This window comes from Blennius ocellaris (assembly GCF_963422515.1).
Source record: "Blennius ocellaris genome assembly, chromosome: 15".
NCBI classification, from domain to species: Eukaryota; Metazoa; Chordata; class Actinopteri; order Blenniiformes; family Blenniidae; genus Blennius; species Blennius ocellaris.
In genome coordinates, this window is record NC_137664.1 from 11,490,908 (window position 1) to 11,518,399 (window position 27,492).

Sequence of the window (27,492 nt, forward strand, 5' to 3'; positions counted from 1 at the left end):
CTCGTTTTACTGGTTGGGATCTCCCGTATCTGTCTCCTGGCTATGATGAGTAGCTGCCACAGTCGGTAAGCACCGCTCACTCGGGGTAACCCTTTGAACCAACATATCGCTGGAAAGCACCGGCGCCGGGCGATGACGCCACACATTGACTTTTCCCTGTTTCCCCTCTTCAGGTGACATGCGGCTATAAAAAAGGTTTGGGGTTTGAAGTAAGTGTGCTTTCTAACTCCATTTTAGTTGGCATGCCGTTTAAATATCTCATCGCAGACATGCATTGTAATAATTTGTTGATTAGCTACGTGGCGGTGGTTTATTTTGCCTAGAAGTGTTGCATGATCATGCACGGCCCCACATAGCACCGACCTTCACACCGCCTCAGAGACACAAAAGAGAAATATCTATCGAGCTTATTCAATCAAACAATGACTGTCTTCTACATCCTAGATTACTCAAGGAAAAAAAACTATATATCAGCATTCAGACACAGTGCTTTCGAAGGAAATAAAGAGAATGCATGAAAACAAGGTGAATAAGGCGCTTAATCTTAAACGATTCATATTGAAAAACATTAAAACAAGGTAATTAAGAAAGGAATAAAATAAAGCAAACGCTTTATTAAGCTAAAGATAATAAAATAAATAAAATCTGTGGTTTAATAGAAAGCCTGAGGAAATGATAGGGATTTAAGACTTGGTTTAAAAGAAGAGCGTGTGTTAGTAGTCCTCGGGTGTTCAGAGAGTTCTCGATCTTTAATATTCTACAAGTAAATCTGAAATGTATTTAGGCTCGAGACCATCGAAGTTTTATAGAACCAGAAGTACACAGGCAGCCAGTGCAGAGATTGAAACTTAGATGTAATGTGCTCTATTCCCTTTGTGTTGGGGAGGACTCAGATGATGATGAGCTGCAGATGTTGAGCACTATTTTACTGAGACCTGTAAACACACCATAGCAATAATCCAGCCTGCTGGAAATAAATGCATGAATACGTTTCTCTGAATCATTTAATTCTTGCATTATTGTTCAGATGATAATAAGCTGACTTTGTTATTGTCTGAATTATTTTGCTGAATTTCAGGTCTGAGTCAATAATTACAGATTTGTAATTGACACGGAGTCAAGATTAGCAGTAACTTTGAACAATTTATGTACTTATTAGACCAAAGTACCAGTCAAACACTCAATCATCCTGATCATACCTGCAAATCATATCTGTTTGTTGAGGACAATAATCACATTTTAAGGTGATGTTCTCTAAAGGCCACCTGATGCTGAGAAGTAAAATTGACCTCAAGCTGCATTTTAATCAACACAAGTTATTGTTTCACTTCTGAGATTTGGGGTTTATCCATTTTGCATTTGCATTTCGCATGGCGACCCTTCAGATAGGCTAGCCCATCATGTTCAGTACCTATGAAACTGTGATTGTTTTCAGAATATTTTGAAGTTCTAACAAGACAGAACATCATTCAACAGTTGCCAGCTGACGCTTGAGAGCTTCAAGATCATCGCCCTTTATCACCTCAGCAATTAATCAATGTCATCAAGAAATTAACGATTGATGAATAACATTCAACACAATTAATATAACCTCCAGTGCTTATATTTTGTTTGAGGAGGCAGAACACTATCAGAAAGTCTGCCTGGATCTGTGGAGGGAACAATGTGAGCATGCGGGCTCACCAGCTTGATGAAACAGAGGTGTGTCTGCAGCTGCTGCTCTGTGTGCGCACGTGTGTGTGTGTGTTTGAAATCTACAGGATATGAGACTACAGTATCCCACTGAACACCTGTGCTTCACTTTTTCTGCTCGACTTCCCCTCTAAGGGGATCTGTCACCATCCCACATCGCTGTCTGTCTGCTCTGCCACACTGTGGCGTATCATATCAGCTCGTCAGGAAACCTGCCAGCCATCGATGCTTGATCCAGGGTTTTTATAGAAGGTGGTGGTCCACAATCTAGTCTAAATAGTACTTGCATGGATTCCAGTTTTGTAGCTTAGTAAGTTGTAGTATATTACTGTATTGATACAGTATAAGTATTTTTACCGAAAATGACATCCGGTAAAACCCTAGTTTTACCGAATGTCTCTACCCACAGGTAAGTTATAAATACTCTCCAGACAATAGAGAACTGTGAGCTGTTCACAGCCACTGACTGTGAAAGATGTGCTTTGGTGTTTGTTTGCATCTGTGGGCTTGAATATCTATGAGTTTGTCTGTACTTGTGTGTGTGTGTACACACTGAGGGTCATTGACTGAGAGCGAGTTTGTGAGATGGGGTACAATCCGTCCATAGAAAGGCAGGGGAGGGGGTCGGTCTGGTATTGTTGTGCGTTTGAATGGGAGGTTTCCCTTCAGGAATGGCCAAACAAGCTGAGAGCAGACATACTTTCATTGCACTGATTTGAGAGTGGAAGAGGAAAAGAAAGCATGTTCGTGTGAATATGAGTGATGCAGCCTGTAGTGTTGATTGCAGGAAGCTTTTGAGGTAGCATAAATAGTGAACGTATCCGCAGGAATATCTTCTCGAGTTCTGGAATTTCGTGTAGAAATTCTCCGTAAAGAAAAGATCTGTGATCTGACTTCAATGCTAAATTGAGTGTCAGATTCTTAATCTTATATAAAGCAAAATCAGCAACTGCCATTAATTCCTTTATTTGTTTCAAGCCAACATGTCAATCTTCATCTTCTCAAAAATGAGAAATTAACTTTTTTGTTCCATGAAATTGTCACCTTCATATTTTAATGTGGTTTTGACTTTATGTAAATTATACGGGCAAGTCTTAAAAAACTATTTAGAGACCAAAGGAGCCTGATTAAACCCGGAGTACATATAATTGTTGATCAGAGTTGAAAATGTTGCTCCACCACCACCACAATTTAAAAGCTAGAAATTATAACCCACAGTGATCCTCTTTTCAGAGGCTCTTTTAAGATGCTAATCAAAACCCAAACTAATTCTTTAGTAATTAATCCATCAAGTAGCATCAAAGGCCTTGATTTACAGCAGTTGTGGTAATTATTTATAAATATAAATAACCTGCTATCTGTCGCCTCTGTCCTTTCCAGCTCAATGGATTTATCTCTTAGGAATAATTGTTTTAAGTGTGGAATCAAAGATGAACTCTGTTTATTTTCATTATTCCATTATTCCACAATGAACATGTGAAAGATTTTCCAGAGATCTATCCATCTTCCGCACCACCTAAAGTTGTCGTGGTCAGCACTCTCACCTCAATGTGAGGTCGTCCCCACTTCCAATCCAGGCTTCAGGTCTTTTCGCATATTTATCCTCGGGCATGCGTTGGTTTTCTCTGGGCCCTCTGGTTTCCTCCCACAGCCCTCAAATCATGCATCCAAGGTTGATTAGTGGCTCTGAGTTGCCCAATGGTGTGAGTGTGTGTCTGTGTTTGTGTTTACCTAATGGACAGGAAGCCCGGCCAGCGTGGATCACCTCCAGCCATCGCTCACCCCAAGTTGAATAAAGCAGAATAGAAGATGCTCCAACACATAGTCGGTCTCATATGCTTATTTTTAAACTGAAAGGGTATGTCTTTAAATTCTGGAACAAAGTCTGAACACTTAAAGAAACCTTCGGCAGATCTAAGGAGAACTTCCATTAAAAAAAAAGGGGGGGGGGGGGATCTTCTGGAATCAAACTTGGTCCTTGATACTGCAACACAAGTCTGACGGTTCTAACCACTGCTCCAATGCGAAGCCTCAGTTTTTTCACATTTGCCACAATAATCCCTCTTAAATCCTGATAAATCTGTCATTGATTTATGGCAAAAGATCATTGTGACTTCGAGGATGAACCGAATGCTTTTTAAAATTACATCATACAATGACTACAGTTCTCAATTCAAATATATTGCACAAGTCTGTAATCTATTAATGTCGGTTTCAACTTTGCTGGTTTGCAGAGCCATAAAACTGACACTTGTTGAGTAATTTGGAGTTCTGCTTCTTGGGGTTTTTTTACATTTAAAAAATCAGGTAACACAGCTCTTTTCAGGGTCATCAAATTTGTTGAGAGACTGCATGTTTTTTTTCTGTTTAATAATACTGTCTGAGAAGAAATGTTCAAAATGTTTATCAAAAATGCTTGGATGTAGCTTTTCATACTGAAATCGCTCTGATATCAGTGTGTAATTTATGTATTTGTATGGCAACTCCGTCATTAAAATTTGATCCCGTTCTCAATAACATAACCAGGCTTAAATAGCATTTCACCTTTCAATGGGAAAGGAATAAAAAGATGCTGCTGCTGGGGTAAGTTAAAAGATGTCGGCCTACCTCCTGCTGGCTGATGTGAGCTATTACCTCGCTGGATGTACATCACCAGCAGCGCATTCACCTGATTGTAAAAAAGATTTAACGCTGTCAAAGATGATCACTTGTTGTCCTATAAAACTCAAATTAGTTGCTTTTGTGTGTTTCTCCTGAATTTAGTTTTTCCTGACACTCTTATTTTACCCCCTTCTGTTTGTGTGCAGTCATGGCTTTGAACAACCTCCGTCTGCTGCGACCTCTTCTGTGTCACTCCGTGGTCCGGCATTTCAGGGCTCCCCTCGCAGTCTCCTCCAGAGCCAATGTTTGTCCACCTCTTTGCCCCGGCACCACTCGTTGGCCCCCTGCTGCTGCTGCTACATGCACCAGGCCGTACGCCACCAAGAAGGCAAAAGGTCAGTAAGGAGATCACAGATTGTGCAGTTTGTCTTTGTGCTTGTGTTCCTCTTGGCCCACAAGTGAGTTTGCTGATTCGATGCTGTTTGTCTGAGATATGAGTTTGACTCCACTCATCTTTAAGTTCCTTCCCTTCCTTTCGTCTTTCAAGCCAAGGCAAAGGGCCAGTCAGGGAAGGTGAATATTAATGCAGCTCTGGTGGAAGACATCATCAGTTTGGATGAGGTGAAGCAGGATATGACCGCCGTCCTCGGTGCACTCAAAGAAGATTTCACGCGCAACCTCAGCATCAGGACTTCACCAGGTTGGTCGTCGGCTTGTCTCTCGATTGACTTTTTCACATTTTCAATCTGTTTATGTCTCATAACCTCGCTTCTTTTTTTTTGTTCACATGTGTTGTCTTCAATAGTAAAGTACAAAGGTATTTGTACTGCTGACTTCCAAGGGTTTCACCAATTTTTTGCACTAAACACATATAAGTGCATGCAAAATAATCAAATATCATAAAGAGTCCCTTATTTTGTTAGTCTCGCCTTAAAAAAATCTAACTTAATTGTGTCCTTCAGTTAAAAAGGTTCTGAACTAGATAAAGAGGGGGTAAGAGATGGATGGATTTGTAAGTTACATTTTTATTTTGATGATAAACTTAAAATATAGGGTTATAAGTCAAACCTGAAATACATTTACCTCACACAATAACAATCCAATTGAAAAGTTTACTATTACCCCCATAATTAAATTCTTTTTTGTTTGTATACATAAAGTCTCAGCCAAATGTATTTGGCTAGTTGCACTCTTATCATGTGTTCCACGGGCACCTTTGAGTTGTTTGTGGACACGGACGCTTTACAAACGGCTCGGAATTGAAAACACCAAGTCAGACACAAAGCATATGTTAAACTTTATGAAACAAAGATTTCAGGGAGTGTTTGCCTGCAAATGGGTTTTTTTCCCCGAATACTTAATTTGTCAGACATCGTGAGTAGATCCAGTCATCTTGTGCACAGACTTTGTCTGATGCACAGTCCCGGGCTGGAGAGCAGATCCCATCTGGCTATGAGGAAAACGCATGATACAATTTCGACATGGAACAGTGAGACATGGAAGAAACACAATTTTGGCCAAAATCACACTTATGGGCAGTGTCAGAAGAAATGTTCTCGGGGGGGACCGCACTGTGGCAGCCCACTCTTCTGAGTGTGTGTATTCAAGGATAACTATAAATAAGATGAGAAATATTAATTAAAGTAACTTTTTGTGTGCTGCACTCTGCACTGGAAAGATTTTACTCTGGGTTCAACGTGTTTCTCTGCCTCTGCATTTACCTGACAAAGCGCCCCGGGGGTTTAACCTGAGGAGATCGACACGTGATGTTCCCCCGACCCTGGTTTGGCCTCCATTTCCCCCAAACTACATCCAGGTCGTGACCCTTTGCTTCTGGCTTCTAACAGATGGGAGCAGGGCTGGAGGAGTCAGAGGTGGGCTGTATAATGGAAGCTCCCGAGGGATGAGGCAAGCGCCTCAATCTGAAATAATCTTGAATTCATTCCACCTTTTCTTCTCAGATATAAATACACTTTGCTTTTTGTTTTGAGGTTTGCCTTTTATATAGAAATGTGGACAACAGAAGCACAATTCCATCCTTGATTTTTATAATTGACCCTTTAGTGCCATGTCCTGTAAACTTCCAACCTTCTTTCACCACTTGAGATTTTTTTTTCTCTTGAAGCTATTTTCTATCCAGCACTTCCTTCCATTTCTTACGCTCCCTATTCCTTTTTCCTACAGTTTTCTATTTTGCCAAGGCACTTCGCTATCTCCGCCTCATCCTTAAAGAATTAAAATTAGTAATCGATCCACAGAAAAACATTCTCAAGCGTTTCCTTCTTCACTTCCTTCATCACCGGTGTCCATTCCACACTCCTCTCTCTGTGTCTTTCATCATTTGTGCCTCCATCCCTCTGTTCTGTCCTCCTTCCTGTCTTTCCCTCAATCTGTCTATCCCTTCGCTGCTCTCCTCCGCTCCGTTCATCCCCTCTCTTCTGTCCAGCTGCACAGTAATCCAGGGAGGCAGCAGGACTTAGGGCTGACAACGAGATGAGATGGTGGAATGAAATGACGTCAGCGGTCCGAATCTTTGTGTGTTTGTCTCATGCAAGTGTGTGTGTGTATGTGTATTTCTGTGTGTGTTTGTTCGATGAGCCTCTCATCTGGCTCTCATTAACCTTAAGAGTGTGTGTACCGATCTGTGCTGTTGTGCATACTTGTGTGTGTGTGTGTGTGTGTGTGTGTGTGTGTGTGTGTGTGTGTGTGTGTGTGTGTGTGTGTGTGTGTGTGTGTGTGTGTGTGTGTGTGTGTGTGTGTGTGTATGCAGCTGATGTATAGCTGAAAGTTAGACCGATAAATGCAGTGAGGCGGGGATCAGTGTTGTGTCCACCAGGTTGTGGTAATCACATATAGCTAATCTGTCTTGGAAACCCAGTCTGTTTCCATGAAAACATTGTTAATTGTGCAGTTCAGCATTTTGGGATTTTGTCTTTGTTTACTTTCTTGTATCCGAAGCCAACAGAGAGTTAGCCTTGCTTAGCGTTAGTGTTAATAACTGGAAAACTACAAATCTTAGTCTCTCCAAAGTATAAGGAATACTCTGCACAATTTATTAGCGAGAGTTCAAATGACAGCTAGCTGAATACCCTTAAGCCTGAAAGCGAACTAATGGTGACCACGAAAAATATAAAATAAAATACAGATCATGGTAAAAGATGGATAAAAATGATGCTGGTGATTATAAGATTTTTTTTCAGCCTATTAATGTAATGTAATCTGAATTGAACAACTGATGCTGTAACGTCCATTTTTTAAATGCATTTATTGGTGTCCTTTACAAGTTACTAAACAATTCTGTGGATTTTTTTTTTTTTTTTAATGTTCAAATTTCTATTAGAAAACAATAGCACTCATCCATCCATCTTCTCTATCCAACTCGGTGTCATGGGGCGCTGGAACCGATCCCAGCAGACTGTGGGGGAAGGCGGGGGAAGACAGACAATCACCCCATGGGCAATTAAAAGTCGGCAATTAACCTCAAATGCATGTTTATGGACTGTGTGGTTACACTGAAGTATCCAGAGAAAATCGTATACACACATGGAGAACATCCAAATTCCGCCCAGAGAGACCCCGAAGCCCAGACTTGACCCAGGGAGGTTGTAAGCATGCACATTACTGATGGAAACATTTCTCCGATTTTTATCATGCCTACCATTACCAACACAATAGACATGGTAGGCATGCAAAGATACATGTTGCTTTTGAAATATATTCAAAGAAGCGGTTATGAGGTATTATTTTAAAACACAATTTGGCTTCGTGCTTTTTTTTTTTTTAAAGCCACCTTCTGCTGCACCATATCTCAACCTCGGCGTACCCTTTCCTTATCATCCATCTTCGTAGTTAAAGAAATGACTGAATGTCTGTCTGCCCCGCTAAAGTGCTTGCAGATGTGCTGGTGCTCATTGTCGAGGCCCAGGTAACAAAGACGGACAGGCAGACTGTGACAGATATGAGTACGAATGGCCCACATGCACACCGAAGCACTGGGGCAAGCTGGTGAGTTGAGGGGGGGGGGATGGTGTCATTGGCTCCCAGGCTGGCATTGTTGCGGAATAAATACGTTACGTAAATATGTTGCCCGTTGCCGCGATTTAAAACCGCGTGATGAATTGATCTTATAAAGAAAATGACCCTTCTGGCTCACCTCCCATTCACCCCACTTTTTACACACATAAGCGCCAATACACAAACCCCCACTGAGTAGCCAGGCAAGGCAGTGATGTAAGGCAGAGGTGGATAAAGAAGGAAACAACTGCGTCTGAGGTTAGCCAGGAGGACGGGACGGAGCTGGTTGGATGGAGGGATGGAGGAAAAGAGGGAGGGAGTGGGGCTGAAGTCGGTGTGTGTTGGCAGTCTTACCTTTGTTTCTCTCTGACAGTGAAAAGAGACGAGATATCATGGAAACTTTCTGACAGCGGGCTCTAATTTTCTTCTTTTTTTCTCTCTAACCTACCTCTGCAATTTGTGGCTTCTGCTGCACTTTTTTTTTTTTTTTTCTGACTATCTGACTGACTATCTGTCTGAGTGGCTAAATGATTGACTCTGTTTTCATTCATCCTTTTATCGGCATGGAAACAGTGTTGCCAAAGGAAAGCAGCCAATGCTGCAGTGAGCACATGTGGCAATGCTACTGCAAATAAACATGTTGTATAAATTATATCACATAAGCAAACATTTTGTAATAATCGAGGATGATAACAGAAGAACACAGATGTCATCACATCAAACCATCAGTTAAATGAAAAACCTACATTCAGGTATTTTGAAGTCTAAGTAAAGGAGGCGAATTTAATGCACTGAGAGTGACACTCGAGCTATAAACTCTAAACTCACAGTATTAATCTGCAGATTTTGTCACACACTTCGTAGTAATTTCATTAAGAGCGAATCCATAGACAATAAATGACATTTGTTCACCGGTTAGAGACTTTTACCTTGATAGTGCTCAGTCCTGCAAATGTCAGACCCATTACACTCAGGATTTTGCTTCATGACTATTATTTCAATTAGTCTTAATTAACTGTATTATCATTTCTTACTGAAACATTAACTTCTAAAACTGTATTTTAATGCAATTATACACTAATCATCCAGCATTATATCATTATGGGCCACTGACTGAATAAATAAATAACACTTGTTTTTTTCTTTGATGACATTTGTGATGTATTTGGCAGCAGGTGAACTTAGTGTCTTCAAGTTGACGTGGCAAAAGGTAAAAAAGTGTCAGGATTCCAGGGAGTTTGTGATGGCTCGATGAAGCGCCATGCTTGTAGGGTTCCCAGTCGGCACTGGTTTGTATTTAACAATGGTCCAAAGAGGTGAAAATGTAGACCAAGCAACAGGTCCATGGGAATATATTGATCCAAAATGAAGAGTGAAATCTGGGCACATGAGATGCGATCTAACCGATGAGCTACTGTGATTCAAACTGCTGCAGAAGTTGAAGCTGGTTCTAATAAGCAGCTGTCAGAATACATAGTGCATCACATTTTGTTGTTTATAGGGCTGCATAGCTGCAGACCTACATAATAATAGGCAGCAGTTTATCATGTGGTGGCTGAGTGATATATATCACAGTGTTTCAGACCAGTTATTGGGTTTTTGGTTGTTTTTTTTGGCATCACGATGTATAATGAGAGAGTATTTGTGACACCATTCACCAATGAAAATTAAAACAAAAAAAGCACATAAATGAATAAAAGTAATTCTGTATTTGTATTGTTCTACATTTGTTTAGGCGCTCTGGATCACATCGTGGTGACGACCAAAGATGGGAAGTTCCCTCTCAACCAGCTGGGTCAGATCTCCATGAAGTCACCTCTGTTCATTATGGTCAACATGAGCGGCTTCCCTGAGGTAAGACGATCACTTAAACAAAAACACCAAGCAAAAACTGCAAGGAGCTCACGTGCACCAAGCTTTTTTTTCCCACCAAGTACCACTTTGTGTCTGCCGGACAAATCTGCAGTAACTAAGCTTTGTTTAAAAAAAAAAAAATCCACCGCACAGACAGATAGATGGTTCACGCAGAAGGAAAAGCGAACCAGAGCAGGACTCGAATCCCACAACCGCTCCATGTGGATGAAACTCGACCCGCCTGTCCTTGTCCAGCTGCGACTCGCAAGCTAATTGATTGATCACTGGGGCAGCCCTTTGTTCAGGGGGTGAAAGATGGCAACAAAACACTGTGCATGTACGCTCGCTCTGCAGCGTGGTTATGTCTGTGCATGAGTTGTCACAGAAGGGGAAATGACCTCATCTTACCCCCCTGGTTAGGAAGGAACGGATTATTTTTCTTTCTTCTTTTCACTTCTTTTCTTTCTCTTGTTTCCTTCGAAGGTTTCGTCCACTCACATTTTTGCAGCAGCCTCTGTGGTGGTCTGGAAAATCTAAATATGCAAGTTGGGGTTTTTTTGCACGCAGTATTATGTAATCGTATATCCAGAGACAGTCATGAATGATAGAATCAGCTCTCTTTGATCTCTTGAGCCACTGAGCATCTACATTATATTCATCAGGTTTTCATGGTATCATCGCTCCACTTGTAAAGTTCAACTTAAAACACTGATGGTTTTCATTCACACGCTCTGTGAGGAAACACTTGTTTGAGTAGTCATGTTCTTCACGAAAACACAAAGGGCCAATATCTAAAATTAACATAGGATGTAGGATCATATTTCCTTTCCACCAAACATATACTCAACTGGTTTTGACATGTCGTCTGATCAGCTTGCAAATGCTTGAAAAGTCAACAAAGGCTTGAATTAGAATTTAAGTTACCGGTAAGTAAGTTTCTTCGCTTCACAACTCAAAACAATGTGTTTGAAACGAAAACAAGGTGACAAAAAGGCAAAGGGTTAAATGATATTTAATATGTAAAATTGGAAAGTTTCCCTTGGTTTTTGTTCTTTAAGTTAGTAAGTTTCCTCTTTGAATAATAATTGCCCTGTCTTACTTTGTTTTGGTCTGTCTTCTGTATTTTTGTAATACTGTTGGACACCAAATTCTTCAACAAATACTTGATTCAGCTACACACTCATCAGACTTCTTTTTATTCTGTGTGCTTTTCTATGTGGAGCAACGCTACAAAGAATTTCCCTCAGGGATTAATAACGCATTTCTATTGTATTATATTCTATCATCATATTTTCTAGATTAATCAAATGTAGTTTTTTTGTTTTTTGACATAGTAACCAGTTTTTAAAAGCACATATTGCATCCAAATGAATCAAGCTCTATCTATGTCACACACGGTACTCGTGAAAAGGGGAAATGAATGCGCTCCGGCACCTTCAAGTGTTTCAACCTGCCTGAAACGACAACGCAGAAATATCTCAACAACAACAGTCCCAGTTTTTATCGACACATCCGATGTGGAAATCCAGTTTTATACATGAATCGAATTAAAAGCTCTTTTAGTGAGTTTTGTTTTCCCTTCCTAGAAACGGTAACCATGGACCACACACACACACACACACACACACACACACACACACACACACACACACACACACACACACACACACACACACACACACACACACACACACACACACACACACACACACACACACACACACACACACACACACACACACACACACCACCCTATGTGTCCCACTCCGAGGTGAGTCCTCGGTACCCAGAGTTAATAGGCTTATAATGAACCCTATCCATTACTCCATTACTGGGCACCGCCGAGGCCCAGCCATTGTTTTCCATTCATTCATTAAGAGCTGCCTGAGAAGACACATGAGGAACTAACAACATCTACCACCATGCTTGGATCCGGAGGAAATTAGAATTTTGTTTTCACGTTTAAGCATCCCACCACTGTGTTGGTAAAGTGTCTTTGTAAAGACACACAGACTCGCAAGCGCACACACTTGCATTCCTCTCCGCTCGATTATTTGCTTTGAACCAGACCGGGAGCGTTTGATGTGAGACTTCACTGTAATTTCTCTTCCTCCTCAACATATTAACCAGAACCTGCTCCTTTTTCTCTCTCTTTTTTTTCTTTACCTTTTGGAAATCGCCGAAGTGGTCGTCAGAGGGGAAACGGTGATGAATTTGAGTCTGAGAGCGATCAAACATTGGTATGGGATGAATCTATCACCCCACACTCAAAGGAGAGCAACCAGAGGCTTTCCGGATGATTTTAACAAAGGAAACGAACCCTCATGAATTAATTTAATGCACACAAATAAATTCCTTTAATCTTGCGGCCATTTCTTTTCCCCCGGTGGATGAGAGGCCAGAAGGAGCTGTCGAAAACCTCAAGCTGGACAGTGTGTGGGATTGAGAAAGAGGAGGAAATGATATGGTCTTTTTTTTTTTTTCCCCCTTGCATTTGCACGTTTGAGTTCAGCAAAGGGAATTCTCATGCAACATAGAAATGCATGGAGTTGTGTGAATTTGTGTTCAGGAATTCAAAGGACTTGGCAGCTTCTTTATTATGTGTGTAGCCACGGTTTAGCTGTAGCTTTTTGGTTAACATGCAACAGCATATATATATAAGGGAGAATTTCTGAATGCTTAGATATGATTAAATTAGATTAAAAAATTTTAATAAATTCCACAGAAGGGAAATTCCAGGTGTTGTGATAGAAGAGGGGAGAGCATGCAAATATAGACTAATGTGTATATATACCGAATATAGAAATTAATTTCTGATCATATGAATACAATATAGGATGATACACACATTATAAAATACAGTATCAAAAACTGATTCTTTTCCTGTTTCTCTGCCAAAAATTTTACTTTTGAATAAATGCCCGAGCAGCCACTCGACCAGTTAACCGATATCATTGAGGATTGTGTGACCAGCGCTTCTCAGATGCTCTTATCCACGTCTTTGTCTGCTCCGGTGTTGTGTTATATTTACACAGCACAGCTGCCTCTCCAGCCAATGTCCACACTGACACTGGACCACTTGTCCGCTCCATTAACACATAATGAGCTTCTTTTCATCTCCATCTGATTTTCTTTATCCTATACAAACATCACAGATGGTGTTTTGGGGGTAATATTAGCTTCATATTTGAAAAGTTTCTTCAAAAAGATACTTTGAAAAACTATTGAGATACAGTCTTTTTGTATGTTTTTTTTTTTTTTTTTTTTTCAAATTGAGCAGCAATTGTTCTTAACTACATTAAAACCAACACACCGAAATTAATGTTAAGTTGTTGATAGCTAATCCAGCCCTTAGTCCTATATGGCCTTTATGATCTGTAAAGTTCAAATTCAATTGTTAGGAATAAAAGTCTAAGGATGATGATTGTGTCTTAGGGGTCATTGCATCTTTTAACATGGACTTGGATTGTTTTTATGCCAGATGATCTTCCTGTTCCAAAAAGGATTCAGACTCACTTCGTCTGAACTTGGATTTTGGATTGTTTATACAGATAAGCTCCATTCATCCATCTGTCATCCATCCTGCTTTGTGTCGCTGTAGCTAATTCCAGCTAACAATGACAGGAGGACAGGGAGACGGATGACCACAGTCCTCAGTCAGACTTCATTGTAGGAGTACCCCAAAAATACACTGAAATAGCATGCAGACTCCACATAGAAAGGCCCAGACTGGACTTGAGCCACAACCTTCTTGCAATGAAGCGAGAGTGCTCACAACTATACCATAATGTGGCCCCTTGATCAGCTCCAACTTGTGCTTCTACATGTTGGAATAGCCAAGAACTCAGTACTTACAATAAACAAGACGATAAACTACAAAAGCCTGACTATAAACACGATGTGGCTTCAGAAGCAGAATACTCTGGGTAAAATCTGGTTAGAATTCAGGTATTGAGGGAGAATAAAGATGGGATGAAATAGAGCTTGTTATACACTGGTTTTATTTCAACTATTTAAAAAAACAACCATCAATTTCAGGATGTGAGGACTTGAATCTCAAACAGACTTGTGCATGAGACTTAGTTCTTGCTTTATAATCACCCACAAGCTTAAAAGTAATAAGAAACTGCAGTGAAACAACGATAAAGTAAGACATGCACTGCAATATGATAAATAATTACACAAATGACAAATTATATAGACCTGTCATTCAGTGTATTGCTGAATATGTGTTGCATGAGCAATGGAGAAAAAGTGTTTTTCACTAGTTTTTGAAACAATTTTTTTGGTCATTCTAGTCTTTATGACTTCATCTGACAGAAACATGTACATTAGTTGTGACTCATTTACCTTGAATCCTGTTGATATGTCACTATCTTATTTGTTGTGCCTGGTAGAAAACTACAATATGTCTGCATTATGTCTTACATGTGTAAACTAAATGCCTGCAAACCTCTAAATGTGTTGATTTCTGCCTCTGGCTTCAATGGTTAAACGTTGCTTTTCACACTTCCTGAAGAGAACGAGTCTCTCTCCTGCACACATTAAATAAGCAACTCTCACATTGAGGCTCTGCCAACCAGCAGGATTTGAACTGCGTGCCAGATTAAAGGTGTTACCATAACAATTGCCAAAGTTAATTGAAAATTTGAACAGAGACATAGAAAAAAAAATGTGTGTGTTCATCACCCACTAGGCCAAGCAGACTCTCCGGCGGGGTCATAAGGGGTCAATGCCGTGCCCTGCATCCCCTCAGTCTTGTTCTACAGGGCTCAGAGCTGACAGCGGCCCAAGGCGCTTCCACTCTCTGGGCTTCCCCTGACACACTTCATGCCCTCTCATACATACACACACACACACACACACACACACACACACACACACACACACACACACACACACACACACACACACACACACACACACACACACACACACACACGCACACACTGCATACACAACACCTTAATGATTGCCAGCTGGAGCTGAGCGACTACCTGAGGTCGTAGCACTGCTTGTCCATTCACACCAGTGTTGAAATCATATTTGTGTGTGTGTGTGTGTGTGTGTGTGTGTGTGTGTGTGTGTGCGCGCCTCCAGGCAACAGCGGCTGCTGCCCGTGCCCTAAGAGAGAGCAGCATGAACCTCAACCCAGAGGTGGACGGGACAATCGTCAAGGTGCCTGTTCCCAAGTGAGTTACTTTTAACACACACACACACACACACACACACAGACACACACACACACAGACACGCAGGCTTTCAGCTTAAAATGTACAGTTTCCTCGTTTTCCATGTTTCTTTGAAATTATTAAATAAAATACATATTTACACTCCTGAAAGTTGTGACATGGCTGGATGGTCTGCTCATGCAATAAACAGGCTCAGGTTTGGATATGTATATGTTTTGTTTGTCTAGTTTGGAAACTCTTTCAAGACACTAAGAAAATGATCAATAAACGAATAAAATAATCCATGTATTTTGTGAAATGGCCATAAATAACTTAAGTCTCAAACCCATCGTTTTGTGTTTCACCCCCCATTGATACAGCCACTCTTGGTTTCTCTTTGCTGGAGCTGACAGGTTTATTCACTTTTGCTTGTCGAATTGTAGATGTATGGAGCACCTCTGTGAGCTGATGTGAGGGTTGGGTCAGGCTCTCTCTACTCTGTGTATTGTGTCTGGATCTCTCTCGCTTTCTTTCTTCCCCCTCAACCAATTCAAACAACCTCCCACAAAACAATCTGTCAGTCACTCACTAAACCACTCTGCATGTGTATATAAAGTATGTTTTTTTACATATACACACGTGCATGTGAGTCTACATGAATCAGTGCCACCTTGTGTTTATGAGTATGTATGATCGTGTGTGTATGTGTGAGTGTGTATGGAGCAGCAGGTGTTAGTCTGGCAGAGGAGGGACACAAGAGTCAGACTGCTTTCCCCCTGCAATCAGTCCCGGCACGCTCCAAGCCTCCATTTGCATTTCCAAAGAGAAGGCGCTCCTTGATTGGCCCTGGAATCAGTAATTAGGCCGTATTGTTTGCAGTAAATAGACGCTGCACTTGGATTGTTTGCAAATAGTCCCCAAGGCAAAAACAAAGCAAAAAAAAAAAGAAAAGCCAATTAAGGACAAAGAGGCAGAGCAAAATGGGAAGTGGGACTTTCTGCGTGATTAACAAATGCAAAGTGAATGCAAAGTTGCCGAGATGACGGATTTCTCCGCGTTAGGTTTGCGTCTGGGAGACGTGATTATCGCCAGGTCCCCCTGATCAGAACTAAAAGCCCTACATTTCATGCTTACCAACACTTACCGTCTCTTTTTGCATGAGTGAGGACTCGCTTTTTCATCATGTTGTTTCTGCTTGTTTTTGAGTTTCAGAGTTTTTGTTTCAGTTGTGCATGGATGACAAAGTTGTGTGACTGCCTTTGTTTTTTGTTTGTTTTTTTTTACAGTTTACAGGTTTACGTGACAGTAAAAATCCAATAAGTGGGATTAATCAGGTAATTGCGATAATCAGATCTGGCGGGTTTATATTCATTTGGAAAATCCTTTTTTTTTTAAGTAAACATGCACAAACACAACATGACTGGGAGAAATCTGTGTGCTAATCCTGTTTGTCAGTATCAGATGAAGTAATCCGATAAAGCAAATCACATTATGTGGTTAGATATTCACTTATCAATTAACTCCAGATATTGGATAATGAGCAGTTTTGTAACACATTTAAACCTGCTCTGTGACAATTATTTTGAATACGAATCTAGGAATTCACAACATCATTCCAGCATCAACATTGCAGTGTGTCATCACATCAAGTGTATTTAATTAAACAAAGTGAGTGAGTGACCGTTTTTTGTTGTTGTTACACCCTCATGCCAATCTGAGCCAATATCAACAACAACGGATGAAGCTGGATATGTTAATAGAAACAGATTTAAGTGCAGAATTAGTTATTTAACTACCGAGGGAAAGAAAGTGGAGAACTGGTATCTAGTGTAAATCTATCCCGAATCAAGTGTACGAGTCACATGATCTACTGTAACAGCCCTAGAAAGGAGCAGCCAAAGTCTCTCTCTCTCTCTCTCTCTGGGAGCTTTTTTTGTTGTTTTTGTTTTGGGGGGGGGGGTGAATGGATGGATTTCTGAACGATATGAAACCAGTGCTTAGCTTCATTCACATTTCCAGTATTAAAAGTGCATTTTGTTTTACAGATCTACTCCTCTTCAGATTCACAGCATTCATTCTACAATGAGTTTTGCCGTTGTCATTTTTGCCTGATGTTGTGCGGTTCCTCGATTTTGTTCTCTGACGACTTCTGTCATAGCTGTTGACGACTCCCTTCCACTCTTCCCCTGCAGAGTGACACGGGAACACAGAGAGAGCCTTGCCAAGCTGGCCAAACAGTTCAGCAACAAGGCGAAAGAGACGCTGAGGAAAGTGCGCTCCAACGCTGTCACACAGGTGAAGAAGGCCAAGGAGGGACACTCGGAGGACACGATAAGACTCGTCGAAAAACAGGTATGAGGCGGGAAGAGCTAAGGAGAAGTTAGTCATAAAAACTGAAAGAGGAGTGTTGCTTTGCATCTCACAGATGTCATGCATCTCAACTTTTTTTTTTTTTTTTTTTATTGGAAAAGATGAATGAGTACCAGGAGAAGATGAAAGCATTTTTGAAAACATGTAAAGATAATAGTGTGGAATGAAATGAAGAATCGCTTTACTGAAAGGCAACAGAAAACAGAAAGAGACTCGGCCTTGTTTTAATTGAGCTCAGAGTTGGAGTGTTCCTTTTTCCAAATATTTGGTGCATGAAAACTTATATATATTACAGTCTATTTTACAGTCGTTTTTATAACAACTGAGGAAAGAAATGATTACAAGCAAAAGAAATGCCTAAAAAAGTGAAAGATTCTCTTTAAAAAAAAAAAATCTAAACTCAACCCATCATCGGGTCTGTTATCTGGTGGCTCACACCTTGGAGATTCTTGAAGGCGTGTTATATCGGCATTTGAAAAATGTGATTCCTTCATGCTCCGTCTGCTGCGCCAGCTGTGATATCACATTGATGGCATCGTCAGCGAGGCAAGAGTACACAGTGAGGTCAAGTCTTCATTGTGATTTCTGTCCTAAACGATTGGTCGACATTTACTGCCCGCTGTTCGAGCACCTCAAGTCCGGCCCATTACCAACCCTGGGAGAAGGACTGGTCACCGGGCTCCCACACTAACCCTGCCCCCCCTACGTCATGTCAGGATCAGCGGGTTGCTCCTGATGCTGTTTCTCTCCCATCTTTCCCTCTTCGCCTGCACAGATTCAGCAGATGGCAGACAGCAGTGCGGTGGACGTTGACAAACTCCTCGCAGCCAAGACGAAGGAGTTGTTAGGGTGACCGGGATGATTACAAGAAACACACGAGGTCTTGTATTTAATTCGTGTTGGTTAGGTGACACACGCAACATGTCGATAATATACTGGATCCCGGTGAGGAGGCAGTGCTTGGGTCACACACATCTCCTCCTGCAAGGACATCATTTGAGTCAACCTGGCAATAACCGGGCTCTCCGCCTCTTCTCTCGGGCCTTCCAAAGGTCTTGTGTGATATTTGTGTTTGGCTGCGATAGAGCATCCGCAGAAACTGGCACGGAAACAACAGCGACAGATCACCCGTCACCTCCATCTTCCCCCGTCACGCTTCCCGTCTTCAAACAAACACCACGCATGGGACGAATGGACTTTTAATGGGATTTGTGGGCCTCCTCCTAATCAAACTTCTTGCCACAGGAGCTGTCTGTTTATATAAAGCGAGCGCACCCGTCCGAATGTAAACTGGCTGCGGGTTTTTCTTGGTGGCGAGAGCGCAAGAGGGTCTGTTCCAGATACGTGGGAGTCGGCCCAGCAGACACTGTTTGCGTGTTGCCAAACATTTGTTTCGCATTGATTCCAAGTCTGTTAAAAATGCACTTGAAGGGAGGGGAGAAAAAAAAAAAAAAAGGCCTTTAATTTCTGTCCCGTGTAGAGGATTGATAATATGGTTTCTCTCTTTTAAACACAATAAAGTCAGGAAAGTAACATAATTGATGGTCTCCATTAAAGAAACACTGCTTTGTACCATGTGCGTCATCTTTTTTTTCTCTCTCTCTCCTGTTTTCTTTTCTTTTCCCCCCACGTTTGGTTTGAAGTTGCCCCCTCCTCCATTAGTCCGAGTGATAATGGACTTTTCCTGTGCGTGGACCTGGAGGCCCTGGCTGCTGGCAACACCGTTCAGGAAAAGAGGCTTTTAACGCTGCGCACTTGGCTGTCTTTGTCTTTAAATAGCGGCCTTTTAAAAGCCACAGTCAGGAATTGTAGTTTGAGCACTTGTTGAAATCGAGACGATAACAGGAATTGTTTGAGAAACCAACCCGACACACACACACACACACACACACACACACAGCGCTCTGCTTTCATCTCGCTGCTGTTTACACCAGCTCCAGGCTTTCCGTGCCATTATGCGGTCAGTGTCATCATCTTCATCGTGATTTGTTTTGCTGCTTCCGCTACTGGTCGCAAGCAGCCCACAAGTCAGACAGGCTTTATTTTAAGTTTGCCCACACACTTGGTGTTAAAGCCACACAGTCATTTGATGATTGCAGCGCCCCAGCTTTGCAATATCCTAATTAGGTTTGTATCAAAATCCTTTCCAGTGAGAGAGATGAAGAATAGTGACGAATCAGATTTTATGGTGGGTTTTTTTTTTTTGGGGGGGGGGGGGGGGGGGTTTCTCTCATGACGATCCATATCGTAGCGCATGCTGTAGCTTGTACTCCTTTTGCCCTCAATGCTCTGTCTCTTTCAATGGCTTTGCTTTAATGGTCTAAACAGACCAGAGTCATTGGATAAACAAGAGTTTAGCAGAGGAGTGGCAGCGTTGGGACAGAGGAGGAGCGGGGTGGAAATGGCAGGTTTTTGTGGTGATTCGAGGGTCCATATGTCAGCAATTTGAGGGCATTGTGTACCTTGGCCTAAAACAGAGGCTTCATGATCGATGGAGGGGTGAAAATCTCCCAAGTCTCTGGCGCAGAACACAGGCAAGCACAAGGAAATTGCTTTCAGCTGATAGCTTCATTTTGCTTGACATTTATCAAGTGAATTACCCCCGTTCCTTTCTAATGTTTACTACTCCCAGCAGCGCCTTTAGACGCAGTTGTGTTGCGCCCGTGACACCGGGATTGTGTGCAAGTGGAAGAGATTTTGTGTCTTTGTGGGAGTTTTGGTGTGTCCTTTGGCGATTCCTCACAAAAACATACAATTCTTAATTAGTTCAGTAAACGTTTGATTTGATGGCAAGCTTTTATCTGCCGCTATTGCGCCAAGGCAAAGATCAAGAATGACACGGCAACAATATTGTATTGTCTTGATTTGCAACAGGCTCTTTATAAATATGTTTTTTTAATTCTATTTTTATTAAGACAAACATGAAGGGAAAAAAAGTTTCCTGAAAATGACATATCATAATAGAAATGCTTTTCTGAGCTCGAAAGGCCCAGCGCCTGGGACTGAATCATATTGCTCCATCCTTTCCTTTTCAATGCACACTATACCGTGGACAGATGACCAGTCCATCACAGGACAGACAGAGAGAGTGAGAAAGACAAACCCACAATCACACTCGCAGACCACACACACCAGTTACCCTTAAATGCATGTTTCTGAGCTGTAGGAGGAAACTCGCGCGTTGACAAGGGGGGGATACTCGGCAATAAAATGGCACCTTGTGCTCGGAATCAAACCTGTGGGGAAAGACTGTCAACCTCGACCACCATGCAATATTGATCGTGTGACTAAATACTTATATTTTAATATTTCAAGCTCAACTGGAGCCTGTTGACATAATGGATTAATTTAAACGTTTTCCTCAGATAAAAGAATGTTACTGGAAACTTCAGTGATCATTGCCTCCATGACTCAAACGAGCGCGAATGTTGATGCCGAAAGTCAGATCAAAGCGTCGAATTTGTTTTACTCATGAGTCAAAATGATCACATCTATTTTTCTTTGTTTCACAAACACAATTATAATACTGTAGTAGTCGTCCAAAACAACTTGCTGCTGCGCTGTTTAACATGCTAAATAAAAAGACCAGAACACTTGAAGTGCCTAACACAATATTTTTCTCTTCAATCAGCTTGAGTAAATTTATTTATTTATTTTTTTCAATTCACATCCTTTGTCGGGCTGCTTTCAGCTGGATGTGACTGTTTAGGTCATTTTAACACTATAATGAAGCAGTTAATCTTATTTTTCCTTTTTTTTTAATTTATTGTTTTTTTTATCAAGAACCATAATATCAATTTCAACTCTTTTCAGAATTTAATACTCCATTATAATATAATCTAGAATTTACTTCTGCGATTAATAAAATATTTCTATTCTATTCTATTCTTGTATTTGTAACCACTCAATTCCAACAATTACACGAAACATGAAGGCTTAAGAAAGGTGTTCAAAGCGGCTGATTTAAATCATGCTTTTCAAAGTTTGTACGGTTCATGTCGTAAATGATTGTTAAAATTGCACAGTGTGTCGTTGGCATCATTAAAATGGATCTCCGGAGAAGTGTGTGAATGCTCAGACACTGTCGGGTGTTGATTTCCTCCTGACACGCAACTACTGGAGATACACATGCAAAACAGATCAAATTGACCATAAAGGTATTCCTCGTGACACGTTTAAGTACATATAGTGCTGGTAATGTAAGCGATCATGCACGAATGGCAGCTTTATCTGAACAGCTCCGGTGTCCACACATCTGTGCTCCCACTAGAACAAAAATGAATCAATATCTTTTGAGTTCCTCTTGATCTCACTCTCCCTTCCCTCTCTCTTACTCACGTCTGCATCGCCACTTTCCATGCAGATTTCTGTATTGCATTATTCAGATCTTTCAAGAGAATACTCCGGAGTGTCTAATACGATTTTGCCAAAGAGGCCTGCTTTACTTTGTAGCCACAGTATGTGTAAGAGCAAAGGAGGAATGTATACCGCGCCTCTCTTCCCTTTTTACAGTGTCTCATTATACCCCGAGCCTCACGTCCCCAGCACTGCAGCAAAACCGCAGAGGAGGCCGCGCAGTCGCCCGATGACAGAGCTGACCACTTCAGCTCAGACAGAATTGGATTGATCCCACATAGGCACCTCTCATCCACTCCATCTCGCTTGCTCTCTCTCTCTCTTGCTCTCTCTCTCTCTCTCGCTTCTCATCACCTCTGGAGTGTGAAGAGCATCAGTGTGTGAGAAGCCACCCTGAAGATCTCATCAAGAATCCAATCAGCGCGTGAATACAAAATGCTCTCTCAAAATGCGATGATGGCGGGAGGAAAACGACATATTGAGAGAGCCTTTTTGGAGAGAGAAAAAAAAAAAAAAACATGTCTGCATATGCAAACTGAGCTTAAAATTTAAATGGATTTGATGTTCTTGAGAGTATCTCTGACCCTTTTACAGATGCAGCAACGGGCTCACAGTATGTGCAGATTAGCTTATTAATATTTATAGAAGTAATTGTTGAACTGTGTGCCGTGAGGCCTCGTATGTTCCTGGAATAATGGAGGTTGGTGTTCAGGCCTAATCCAGGTGGGTGCTCTAACAGCCTCTAACGGGGAAATGGTCGGCCATTTTAGGAGGAAGTTAGATATCCTAATAATCAGGTAAGCTAATTCTGAGCAGCGAGAGTGTTTCCTTCCGGAGCTGTTGGCACGTCAGTCATTCACAGAATTGCTCCTGTCTGGTCTGCGAGCCATTTTAACCCCCCCCCCCCCCCCCCACACCATCCCATGCATTTACTGAGGACCACACGGCTCCTTTTTGATCGCCTCTACACCCACGAGGAGTCTCCCCAACCGTTGTAGGGACCAACCAGACGTTCCAACACACACACACACACACACACACACACACCAACCTCCTGCTTCTCCACTCTGAACAAAGCGTTCCTCAGTCTAAAGTGGTTAAACTGTCATTTCAAATCGTCTGGACATCGTGATTACCGGCATGGGAGGAATTATATATTTAGCTTTATGTCCGTCGCCATTTCCTCCCCCCTCCCTGATCTGAAGTGACTAGCCAGTAGTGCCCTCGATATTACTATCTCTGAGGAGTTTAAACCTTCCCCCCAGGAGACAAGAGTAATCAAGGGCTGCCAGCAGGAGAGAGAGAGGGAGAGAGAGAATGAGGGGGAAGAGGAGGGGGGGAGCACAAGGTGTGGGGTGGGTGGTGTTGAAGCGCTGTAGTGATGGGAATGACAATGGACTCAATTTACAGATCTAACTATGTGCCTTCCTTTCATTTCTAACAGAAAATAAACAACACTTTCTACAAAGTCAGTAAATCTGCACACTTCTGCTGGTTTAGAAGTAACATTAAGTAAAAACGTTGTATTATTGCTATAACAGGTGTATTTTTTTTAATCGAATAAGTTATTCAAAAAATAAGGACAATTCAACTCTTGAAAGATAATTGTGTCCAAAAGCTACTAATAAACTGGCCTGTGTGCTAAGGCAATACTCCTCACACGATTTAGATGAAGTATTGCAAAATACTGCTCAATTTCCTGCATATAAAATGTTTGTATTAGGAAAGTATGCACTCAGATCCACACCTTTTTCCATTTTTTTTTTTTTTAAAGAACTAAGACTAGTTTTATACAGTGTAATCAAACATGACTTCTGTGCTCGTTCCTTAATCAGTTTCACAAAAGATGCAGACAACAAATTACAAAAGTAACAGCTGTAGCATGTGAGACAAACCATGCACACCCATGTCCGTCGTGCGGCAGTTTTTCATTCAGTCAACAACAACAACAAATACATTGATAGTTTTTCTTCATCTGTAAAGTACACAGTGGATCAGTGAATCTACACAGCCGCCCGGCCTCCACGAATCACATCCATCCCGAAGAGTCTCATTCATCCTCAGTAACGTCACCCGCTCGCTCATAAATAAAGGTGAACCGTTAGGAAAGCAGATGAACGCGGCCAACAGACTGGACAGGAAGCCTGTTAATCTGCAACCCTATCCAGGACCTGGTCGAGTGAAACCCGGCTCAGCTCGGCTGACCGAGGCCCGCGAGGAAGGAAGTGAAGGACTCAGGAAGTAGTGTTCAGAGCTTTCACCAGTTATATCCATCACAGTGTGCAGTGATGGAGGCCAGTGTGTGTGTGTGTGTGTGTGTGTGTGTGTGTGTGTGTGTGTGTGTGTGTGTGTGTGTGTGTGTGTGTGTGTGTGTGTGTGTGTGTGTGTGTGTGTGTGTGTGTGTGTGTGTGTATTGCTGTTTCACCAGTCATATCCATCACAGGGCCCTGTCTCCAGGCCCGGGCAAGAGGACTGGAGGGTCATTAGAGGGGCTGGGCTTCAGGCTGCAGCGCTGCACTTTAACTAAACATCTTTTCCATAAAATAAATGCTTCCAGGTTACCGTGGGTCCCGGAGAACCCCGCTCGTCTTGCTTTTGCTGCCACTCATCTGATCCCAATTACCAGGCAGGCTGGGTCAGTGCCAGTGGAGAGTATACAGACACAAACCCGGAGCTGTGAGACACCAGTGAGGACCCAGAACCCACCACAAAAAAAACAAAACAAAACAAAAAAAAACAAACAGCTGGGGCATCTTTTGGCGCTCAAATCAAAACAACATCATACGTTTGTCTCACCTGGTCCCGTGCGTCAGGTCTCCCTGCAAACTTAGCAGATATAGCGTAATACAAACAATAACACTTGGGTTTTGCTGCACAGACCATTTGTTGTTTTTCACCCATGCTTTTAAATGGCCTTGAACATGTAGGAGGAGGTTAAGTGTCTGGCTCGAGGGCAGAGAGCTGTTGACCTATCTGCAATGGGAATCTAACCACAAAGCCACCTCGCAATCCATCTAAATGCTAAGCTGATGGAAATTTGACATTTGAGATCTATGGGCCAAATGGGCCCATTTCACAGTTCCACATGTACAAATAGATTTAATCTACTGTATGAACTGTAAATTGGAACAGGTTTTCAGTGCAAGTTTACAATCCAATTCAGGACTGTTTATTTTTGTGGCACCTTTCGGTGAATACTTAGAAAATACTTCAACAAAGTTTCAGTTTTGATGAGGTTTTATCTTTCAGTCCCGTTCATTTAACTTTTTAATCAGTCTGTAAATGGTTTAAATGAGCATGATGGGTCAAATCAAAATAGATTACTATTTAAAAAGGTTTTCTAAGGCAAGCACATATACGTGAGTTATTTAGTGGAGTTTTTAGAAACCTTCAAATTAGGGCGACAAAAAAACAAAACAGAATACATTTTTGTAACAATCTTTTTACTTTTTACTGTAATACTGCTTTTTAAGTGTCTAGTTAACCTCAATAGTTCGGGCAACTAAATAAAAAAAATTAATAAATACTCAACTAAAGTTGCATTTTAAGCATATTCTTTTTTTTAAACAGCCATGTTAGTTTTCAGTTGATTACAGGATCATTAAAGCTGTGAAGCAATACAACTTGATGTGTCCTGTTTAGGCTCCTAATATTTTTTTGAAGTAACGTTGCTCTCTGCTACAAATCCCTTCATGCTAAATCAGACCAAGTTCAGTGTCGTACCATATCATGTTTTATGAGTAGGATATATACATCATGGCGTATTATTGCATGTGTCTTGTTATGACAAACATTTCAACTAAAATGTGTACACTTACATAAGGTTATGGCTTTAAAAGCATGTCTTCAAAAGTCTAGAATTAATTTTCACTTTATAAAACAGCATAAAAATCCTTAGCAGCTCCAGTTGGCAGAGTAAAATTTATATAAATAAGTTTGAATAATAGTGTGACGAAATAGCACAAATCAGAAGTAGGGGTTTGGAGGGTTTTGTTTCTATGAAATAAAAATGATTAAAGAGCGTATATTTGTTGTTTTAAAGCATGCTAATTTGCAATCTGACTTCTTTGATAAAGAGCCAATACAGATGCACAGAGTGAAGCTCAATGCATCTTTTACATTAATGTTAGCTCATTTCAAATTGAAAAGCCTGTACCATATCATAACAAAGTTTTATGGATATATATATATCAGCATTTTTTTATGTTTAAAAAAAGCTGAATGTTCTATTAATATAGTCCAGTGTGAAGATATTAAAGACTGCATGTGTGTCTCAGCCAGCACATTCATTGCACACACTCTATTTGTATCAAATGTTCGCGGGAAATCCGATCTGAGGAAAGAGGAAGAGTGGATCATAGTGATGTATATACCCTGTGTGTGTGTGTGTGTGTGTGTGTGTGTGTGTGTGTGTGTGTGTGTGTGTGTGTGTGTGTGTGTGTGTGTGTGTGTGTGTGTGTGTGTGTGTGTCTTTATATCCATACATTATTGAATAATTGTTTCCTGATGCTTACCTCTTCCCTGGAATATTAATTACTAAATGATGAAACTTTGCTGGTCTCAGAGGTTGACACCGAATAAGGAAATGGGGGCTGCGCATGTAGGAGATCATACGCTGGTGAATGGGGGTTAACTCTCATTTTGTGTGTAGTGTGTGGTTTGTGTCTCTGTTGGGAGGCAGGAGAGGGTGATGGGTAAAGCAGTCCAGCAGTGTTGGGGAGTTTAGTCTCAGGGGAAGGGGGTTTTTTTGTGGGGGGGGGGGCAAAATAGTTTTGGGGGCAGGCTTTGTTGTTATTCTGGCATAGTATCAGTTATCAATAGATTCAAGTCATGTTTGGATACAAATTCCACTCCAGTAGAGCAAAAGCAATATTACAGCTGTTTATGGACGCGATGGATGTGTGTGTGTGTGTGTGTGTGTGTGTGTGTGTGTGTGTGTGTGTGTGTGTGTGTGTGTGTGTGTGTGTGTGTGTGTGTGTGTGTGTGTGTGTGTGTGTGTGTGTGTGTGTGTGTGTGTTCCTTGTCAAATCAAGAGATTTAACATGCAGCACTGGACAAACCTATTTTTTTACGATTCTCGAGATAAAATAGGATAAGAATCGATCAAACAGGCACCTTGATTACCCTATAATAAAAGCTTACATGCCAGCAAAAACACATTTTTTGGTTGTATGTTTTGCTTTCCTTCTCTTTGACCTTCTAATTCCAAGATTAGTCTCATAATTAGAGTACATTTTCATGCGTTTGTTATAAGATGACGTCAGAAACCTTCCACAGCTCTCACTCTGTATACTAAGGAGGATGGTGCCATCCAGTGGAACCAGTGTGTAAGCAGAGAGAGGATCGATACAGCATGCACCGTATTCATAGCTGAACTAAAATCTGGTTGTGGATATTTCAGGATGTGCAGCAACATAATAAAACGACTCCCTGA

At 41.3% G+C, this 27,492-nt stretch overlaps 1 protein-coding gene across 2 annotated transcripts; it reads left to right on the plus strand.

The window, feature by feature from the left end:
- The first annotated feature begins 91 nt into the window (after positions 1-91).
- On the plus strand, positions 92-19,274 carry mrrf (mitochondrial ribosome recycling factor). 2 transcript variants are annotated; one of them, XM_080509622.1, is made up of 8 exons: positions 173-209; positions 1,617-1,701; positions 4,500-4,688; positions 4,841-4,993; positions 10,043-10,161; positions 15,262-15,353; positions 17,525-17,684; positions 18,478-19,274. In XM_080509622.1, exons 3-8 carry the CDS (start codon positions 4,502-4,504, stop codon positions 18,553-18,555), a joined length of 789 nt encoding a protein of 262 aa, XP_080365748.1. In that variant the 5' UTR covers positions 173-209; positions 1,617-1,701; positions 4,500-4,501; the 3' UTR covers positions 18,556-19,274. The 2 variants fall into 2 exon arrangements, with proteins under 2 accessions (XP_080365747.1, XP_080365748.1); XM_080509621.1 differs by lacking the exon at positions 1,617-1,701 and having other exon boundaries at positions 92-209.
- The last annotated feature ends 8,218 nt before the right edge of the window (positions 19,275-27,492 follow it).

What these genes read in the sequence shown, in the direction of transcription:
- mrrf (XM_080509621.1), top strand. Translation starts at nt 4,502, where the DNA reads ATGGCTTTGAACAACCTCCGTCTGCTGCGACCTCTTCTGTGTCACTCC. An exon ending in GTCAAGGTGCCTGTTCCCAA is followed by an intron (nt 15,354 to 17,524) that starts GTGAGTTACTTT and finishes CTTCCCCTGCAG; the next exon opens with AGTGACACGGGAACACAGAG. An exon ending in TAAGACTCGTCGAAAAACAG is followed by an intron (nt 17,685 to 18,477) that starts GTATGAGGCGGG and finishes TCGCCTGCACAG; the next exon opens with ATTCAGCAGATGGCAGACAG.